The following is a 7099-nucleotide window of genomic DNA, read 5'->3' as shown; positions in this document are numbered from 1 at the left end:
CAAATAGAAGGAAATTGTGTGATCAAACCTATTTATTGAAAAGGTAATTGTTGTATACATCATCTAGCAAATATCTATCACATTTGCAAGTTCATCCTTCTTTGATTTTGTTGTTGTCTAATGATTGTGAAGAGATTTATTTTTTGCCGATTTTCTTTTTCAAAAAAAAAATATATTAATGTATTTCAAAAGAAATGAATGTTCAATTGAAAGTTTAGTGAAAATAATTTGAACTTACAATATATTAATTGGGCCCAAAATGAAAACCATCATAAAAAAAAATAATTATTATTTCGAGTGCATAGAATTTGAGAACCAAAAAAAAAAACAAAAAACAACTTTCTAACTATATTAAAATGAGACTCAATCAAGAAGCCGTGTTCAAGTTATTTATGATATTTGGTAACGTTTCAGTAAGAAAATAATATTCTGTAAAGTTCAAATCAATAAAAGACAAATTATATAAAACTTTACTTATATTTCGAATGCAAAAATATAATATAAACGATAACAGTTGTACAGCAGGTGGTAAAACCAACTATGTGCTACACAAATTAGAGGGCAAACTTGATATACAACTACAGCTTAGCAGGAGGTATAGGGTTGGATGAAAGTTTAGAGAAAGTTACATATGCGACAAAGGTTGTGCCTGGCAGGCTGGCACTGATGGTGGATCCGTCTTTCAGATATCTATGAAATATCACACTAAAGGCGATGCAGCTCTAGCTGATGCAGTTCGTGAAGCGAAGAAATTAAGGCCAAAGGAACTGGACTTTTCAAGGCCATTGAGGGTTACATTTTGGCAATTCCTGATTATTAATTAATCGTATAGTTTTGGTTGTGTCAGGCTATGCGAATAATAAAGAAGTTTCAATAGGGATGTTCAATTTACAGCATGATCTAGTGTAGGTTTGAGTGTGGTTTTGAGTGAAACATATGCTGTGAAAGTGTAGCTTAACCACATAAATAAAGGTGAAGTTTCAAATAAGGATACGAGTTAAACTACTAGCCAACAATTTCATCTCAACTTGTTAAGGGTGTGAATGTGGCTTTGATTACATATAAACCAAATAACTCAAAAGCTCGTAACTGCAATTAGTGTGAAATTTGGACTAAATACCCCCTACAATGCAAAATAAAATTATGTTTTGGCTAACAACACATAATGTAGATTGATATTCTTGCAGAGCTTAGGCTTAAATTGATCAGGAGTAAATTGGAACCAAGTTAGTATCTCACCATTAGGCATAATTATATCACAATTGAGATGCTGAAGAGTTGGCAACTGATTAGGAAGTTTCCCTCATAATCTGCAAGAGAAGTGTTGTTTTAGAAATAATATATATAACAATAGTATTCAAATTCAACAATGCAAGACAATGTTTTGTTTGATGTAGAGTAATATTAACCCTCATTCAGCAAAACACAAACTACGACACATTTTGTCGGTTTTGTTTATCTTATGTATGAATTAATATAACTTCTGCTCAACTATAGGTACACCCGCAGTGCTATTTCAGAAATTGTATACAAAAATTTAGAATTCCAAAACAGAAAGACAATTTAATTTTCAAAACGAAACACTACCTGAGATATATATTCCTTGACCTTGTCGTAGATGGGTCCATCTGAAGCTCTCTCGGCAAGCTCATAATATACGGTATTGCCTTCAGGACCATGAACTTTGTCCTTTTGTAAATACCTACACAGAAAAATATTAATTACTTCATTGTTCATTACTTTTTTACGAAGACCATATGTGCCACAGAATGCAATGAATCTGTAATTTAGTTTCACCTTTGCTGAACAAGAAGTTCCAAGGCTTGCTTAATGTTTCCAAGGACAGGATGATTTGCTTCACTGTCACTCAAACTCATCCTATTCAACTGGCTCCACAGACTTTCTGCAATATCCAACCATATCAAGTTCCATTATGTTAAGATGATGGCACAAATCTCAATTACCCTTGAAAAGTGTAAATATTAGAAACTTATATTTACTGCATGCATCTAGAGACCTTAAAGTAGGAAGTTTTGATTTCCATAAGTTCAACAAATGCATAAGATTATGTGTGTATAATATAATTATATCATTAAGAAACTTTAATAATACCTTCGGGAATTTTGCCGCCAGCAAGATGTACAATACTAATTATGACAAACGTGAAACCAGACATGTACGCTGTATCCGGATCCACAACATATTTTTCATACAAATCAGAAGGAAGTTGGCTAATGAGTATATATGATTTTGCATCCACACCATCTGGAGGATCACAAGTCATAAGTCTAAAATTAGAGGAAACGTCCATGGTAACTGGTAAAACATAATTGGAAAACTCTACAGAATGCATACAGATCTGAACAAATAAAAAGCAATATACACAAACATATTTACTCATTCCTTTTAAATCTATCTATACAAACATTCAAAGATTTATGAAAATAAAAACATTTGAATGAAAATCGAGAATTATCTGCAGTCTAAACATTGCTAGGTTACCAAGGAAACAGTCCATCAAACTATGCTTTATAAGTTAGTACAGAGTAGTCAATAGCGGCCAATAGCAGCGATATCCCACTATAGCGGAGTGGAGACTTGTCACTATGGGAAGAGCCTTAGCGATGCAAAACACTATAGCGGCCGCTATGGGGTAAATAGCGAGTAGGTAGGGCTGAACGGTTCCCGGCCCGGAGCAGTTTTTGTCTTGCTATCTTTTTCCCCTCTGAAAAACTGAAATTACCCCTTAAATTTAAAAGGTTTTAAGGGTAATTGAGGTTTTTTCAATCAAATTTGATATGAGACTCCACCCTTACCTTCCTTCACCAACATTTCTGCATTTCAACAGTTCCAAAGAAAAATAACAAGCTCCTCTCTCACATCTCTCTGCACTTTGCTCTCCCCTCTTCACTTCATATGTTTATAATTATTAGTCATGTAATTTGTCCAAAAAATGATCAAATTGCGGTCATCCCACTATACGCTATTCCGATATCCCATTTTTGGAGTCAGCCGCTCCGTGCCACTATCCAAAATTGACTACTCTGAGTTAATATATAGGCAGTCACGAGTAAAAGGCGGTCCGAACCCTCATTCTATTACTTTCTCATATGTTCTTAGTTTTAAAAGGGTATTTTTTTACATTGCCTGAAAACTTAGATCACAAAGCCTATGAATTTCTTATAGAATAGAACTCACAACAATGCTCAAGCAATGACCCATTAATAAAACATTAGCAAAATCATCAAAGCAAGAAATCAAGATTGTTGATACAAATAGTGCGCGAGAAAAAGACTCACTTTGTGAAGCGCGTGTCTGCGCTTTAGACGACGGGACAGACCTCGAAAGCAATCTCATTTCATAACCAAACACAGCGGAAAGCTTGTCCTTAGCCTCGTTGATAACAAAAGTAGGAAGATTCCTCTGATGATAATTCTTGGTAATAAGCTGAGTGAGTTCATCTCTCTTAATTGGACAGCCTGAGTTTTGATGAGTTTTGAATAGCATGTAACGGATAACTTCTCCTACAAGCTTATCCTTTTCCTAAAATACAAATCAAAATAAAATAAAAAATCCTTTTTCCCAAAACAAAAATAAAAATTGTGAATTTTTAAGAGGAAGATGGAAATTACCTCTTTTGAAATTCCGAATTGGGAGAAATCTTCAACGTTGTTTGCCATCCTGCAAGTATTGTTGTTATGAATATCAAAATCGGGAAAATCAAAATCAAAAATGAAAAGAAAGAAAAAAAAAAAGAGGAAGAAACAGAGTACAAATAGTGATTGATTAGGGTTTAGTGGAAACAGGTAGAAAGTTGAAACCTTAATTGCAAAACAAAATAGGGTTTATGAGTGCGAAAGGCAAAAGAATAAGTAATTAAACAAAACTCATCCGGTGGATTGAAGCAGAGAAACTGTGATGAAGAGAGGAAATGATTCGAGCAGACAGCCGAAAGCAGAGAAGTATACCTAAGCTCACTGGCGGGAACAATATCTCTCTCGCTATTTTTATTTTTGGGGAATATAGTTTCTTTTGGTGAATAGCAATATAATACAAATTGGTATACTCATTAAATCTTGAAAAATATTTGATTTTTATAATAAGTACCTTTCAATTATGTTCATAAATAATCAAAATATACATGCTCAAATTTGATCAAATAAAATTTTCTAAAAGTGTTAAATCAAATGCGAATGTTGATAGGTTCAATAAATTTATCTTAGATGAAAATATTTTTGATAGTTATTTTTATAAATAAAAAAGAAAAATATATATTATATACATTTTTAAAATATAAATTTAATTCTTAAAATCTTTTTAATTTTAGTATTAATTAAATAAATCTTAAGGATGTGATTGTATGACTGAGATACACACCAATAACTGCACCTGGTTCCTTAAGTATATCATGGCCAGAAAAGTTGATATAGGGAGAATCTCGCATATATGGAACATCATGAGTACTCAAAGAAAATTTAGTATGATGCAGGTTTATGAAGTTCTGATCGAGGACAGAAATAGGGTCGACTGGTACCATATGATGACTCACAACTTTGCTAGACCGAGAGCCAAAGTGATTATGTGGCTAGTATGTCAAGATAGACTGCCAACCAAGACAAGTTTAAAGCACTTTGGGCTGCTGCAACACACCAATTGTGAGTTCTGCAATGAGGAAGAAGAAGATCTCGAACACTTGATGTTCAATTGCAAAGAAACCACTAGTATATGGCAAATGATTCTGAGCTGGCCAGAAATAAAGGAGAATAGGAAAATTGATCTTAATTGGATCAAGAGGAAAACTAAGGGGAAAGGCTGGAAAATGGGACCGCTTAAAGCTACCATAGCTGAAGTGTTCTACGGTATATGAATGTATAGGAATAATAAGATTTTTGGAGCTGTAGGGGCATATAGAGACCCACAAGTTGTTACTAGGAATGTCATTGATTATATAGTCTATAGAGAGTGGATGAAACTCCATATAGTTAAAATACTCGTGTAAATAGGGTTCAATTTATGTGGCTTATTAGCCTATGCTTGTAATTGTTTTTTGGAATAAATAAAATCTTTTATTTAAATAATAATAATAATAATAAATCTTTAAATATATTTTGAGAAAAAATAATAATCATATTTGAAATATAAAATAAAAAAAGTAAGTTTTTTCTTTTTTTAAAGTTTGCATTTCTAACTTTAGAATAAATTCTGTTTTTTTAAGAAGAAAATACATGGGTTTAGATTAATCTCTTAATTATATTTTTTTGCTCATCTCCTTAAAATATTGACAAATCACATGGGTTTAGATTAATCTCTTAATTTTTTTTGTGTCACTTAACAATATATTTATTTTTAGCAAAATACTTGGATTCAGAGTGGTTCAGAGTCTTTTATAAACAATAATTTTTGGACTTTAAAATTCGATGTGTGACTTAAAGAAATAGGAAGAGTTCAAAATGTCGGTCTCTGAAGCAGCCAAGTCTTTTACGGGAGCAAGAACAGACAAGACATGTAGAGCTCCATAATCTTGATGGCTGTGCTTGAATCTCTTGACATTCGTTACTGTTTCAATGTTAATTTGGTAGGAAGTTTAGAAAAAAAATGTAAATAACAGTTAATGTATAATAATAATAATATCCATTAAAAGTATATGTTAACAACTTTATGCCTATGGTTTACGATTTGCACTAACTGTGTCATCAAGATATCATTCCCTCCTATTTAAAAATAGAGTTGAGATCAAGTCAAAGTAAAATAAAAAATGCCAACTTGACTTTGAAAAACTTGAAAATTCAGAATAAAACTAACCCTCAAATTTTCCAACATGAATTCAAATAAATTGTTTCTTGTTAAGAATACTGAATATAGAGAGATAGAAGAGACTGATAGTATATATTTTCTCGTAAAATGATTGGTGCATTCGTTCATATGTCAAGAGGTGGTATATATAGTGTTGTTACTACTATCATGTTACTGTTCATGGCTATTGTGCAAAGTTGAAAACTTTGTGTGATTGATGGATATGTACTGTTTGTTACTATTTCAAAATAATTATAACACTCCCCCTTTTGAAATATTTGCCGCAGTGCTCCGTTGAAGTATTGTTGAGACAAATCCTACGGAAACATAAGTTGCCTCGTTAAAAACCTTATTAGGAAAAATCCATTGGAATAAAAACCTTAATAAGGGAAAAAGAATACAACATTATGCTCCCCCTCAACAGAACACATGTAGGTTCTTTTTAAAGATCTCGAAGGTGACGCATTCCAATATTTTGTACATGCTTCTTGAAAATTGATGTAGGAAGTGTCTTTGTAAAGAGATCTGCCACGTTATCACTTGAACGGATATACTGAATATCAACCTCTTTGTTACTTTCTAGTTCTTGTGTGAATGAGAAAAACTTCGGAGAAATATGCTTGGTTCTGTCACTTTTTATGTAACCTTCTTTCATCTGGGTAAGACATGCTGCATTGTCTTCATACAAAATTGTTGGATTATTATCAATTGGTAAACCAGACGCTCCTTGGATGTGTCGAGTTACCGATCGTAACCATCTACACTCTTTGCTTTCTTCATGAAGGGCAATTACTTCTGCATGATTTGAAGAAGTTGCTACAAGAGTTTGCTTTTGAGATCTCCATGATATTGCAGTGTTTCCATATGTGAATATATATCCAGTTTGTGATTTAGCATTATGTGGATCTGACAAATATCCTGCATCTGCATAACCAAGCAAAACTGGTTTTGTATTGTTAGAATAAAATAAACCAAGATCAGATGTACCTCGAAGATATCGAAATATATGCTTTATTCCTTTCCAATGTCTTTTAGTAGGGCATGAACTAAATCTTGCTAGTAAATTCACTGCAAAAGCTATATCGGGTCTTGTATAGTTAGCAAGGTACATGAGTGCCCCAATGGCACTGAGGTATGGAACTTCTGCGCCAAGATCCTCTTCGTTACTTTTCTTAGGCCTAAAAGGATCCTTTTCAATATTAAGGGTTCTACCCATCATTGGACTACTCAAAGGATTTGCCTTGTCCATGTTGAACCTTCTCAATACCCTTTCTGTATAATTTGATTGGTGTACTAATATACCATT

The 7099-nt window shown here is 32.9% G+C and overlaps 2 protein-coding genes across 4 annotated transcripts; one reads left to right on the top strand and one right to left on the bottom strand.

The window, feature by feature from the left end:
- Nucleotides 1–1003: 1003 nt before the first annotated feature.
- Nucleotides 1004–4028, bottom strand: LOC131595236 (uncharacterized). Of its 3 annotated transcripts, none has more exons than XM_058867535.1 (7): nt 3969–4028; nt 3633–3681; nt 3300–3543; nt 2113–2265; nt 1798–1903; nt 1588–1702; nt 1004–1310 (listed from the first exon to the last, which is right to left on the bottom strand). In XM_058867535.1, the coding sequence occupies exons 2-7, from the start codon at nt 3678–3680 to the stop codon at nt 1290–1292; spliced, it is 687 nt and encodes a 228-aa protein (XP_058723518.1). In that variant the 5' UTR covers nt 3681; nt 3969–4028; the 3' UTR covers nt 1004–1289. The 3 variants fall into 3 exon arrangements, with proteins under 3 accessions (XP_058723518.1, XP_058723519.1, XP_058723517.1); XM_058867536.1 differs by lacking the exon at nt 3969–4028 and adding an exon at nt 3888–3967; XM_058867534.1 differs by lacking the exon at nt 3969–4028 and adding an exon at nt 3822–3962.
- Nucleotides 4029–4408: 380 nt separating this feature from the next.
- On the top strand, nt 4409–4867 carry LOC131597889 (uncharacterized). The gene has a single exon (XM_058870548.1). The coding sequence runs from the start codon at nt 4409–4411 to the stop codon at nt 4865–4867; it is 459 nt and encodes a 152-aa protein (XP_058726531.1).
- Nucleotides 4868–7099: the final 2232 nt, after the last annotated feature.

Source organism: Vicia villosa, linkage group LG4, assembly GCF_029867415.1.
Source record: "Vicia villosa cultivar HV-30 ecotype Madison, WI linkage group LG4, Vvil1.0, whole genome shotgun sequence".
In the NCBI taxonomy this organism is placed as follows: Eukaryota; Viridiplantae; Streptophyta; class Magnoliopsida; order Fabales; family Fabaceae; genus Vicia; species Vicia villosa.
The sequence above is the reverse complement of the archived record's forward strand: the minus strand, read 5'-3'. Positions and strand labels throughout refer to the sequence as shown.

Excerpts from the sequence above, each read along its gene's own strand:
- LOC131595236 (XM_058867535.1), bottom strand. The coding sequence starts at position 3,680 with ATGGCAAACAACGTTGAAGATTTCTCCCAATTCGGAATTTCAAAAGAG. Across the intron at positions 3,544-3,632 it reads AATTCGGAATTTCAAAAGAG|GAAAAGGATAAGCTTGTAGG; the intron begins GTAATTTCCATC and ends TTTGTATTTTAG. Across the intron at positions 2,266-3,299 it reads GCAGACACGCGCTTCACAAA|ATGGTGTGGATGCAAAATCA; the intron begins GTGAGTCTTTTT and ends GTGATCCTCCAG.
- LOC131597889 (XM_058870548.1), top strand. The coding sequence starts at position 4,409 with ATGGCCAGAAAAGTTGATATAGGGAGAATCTCGCATATATGGAACATC.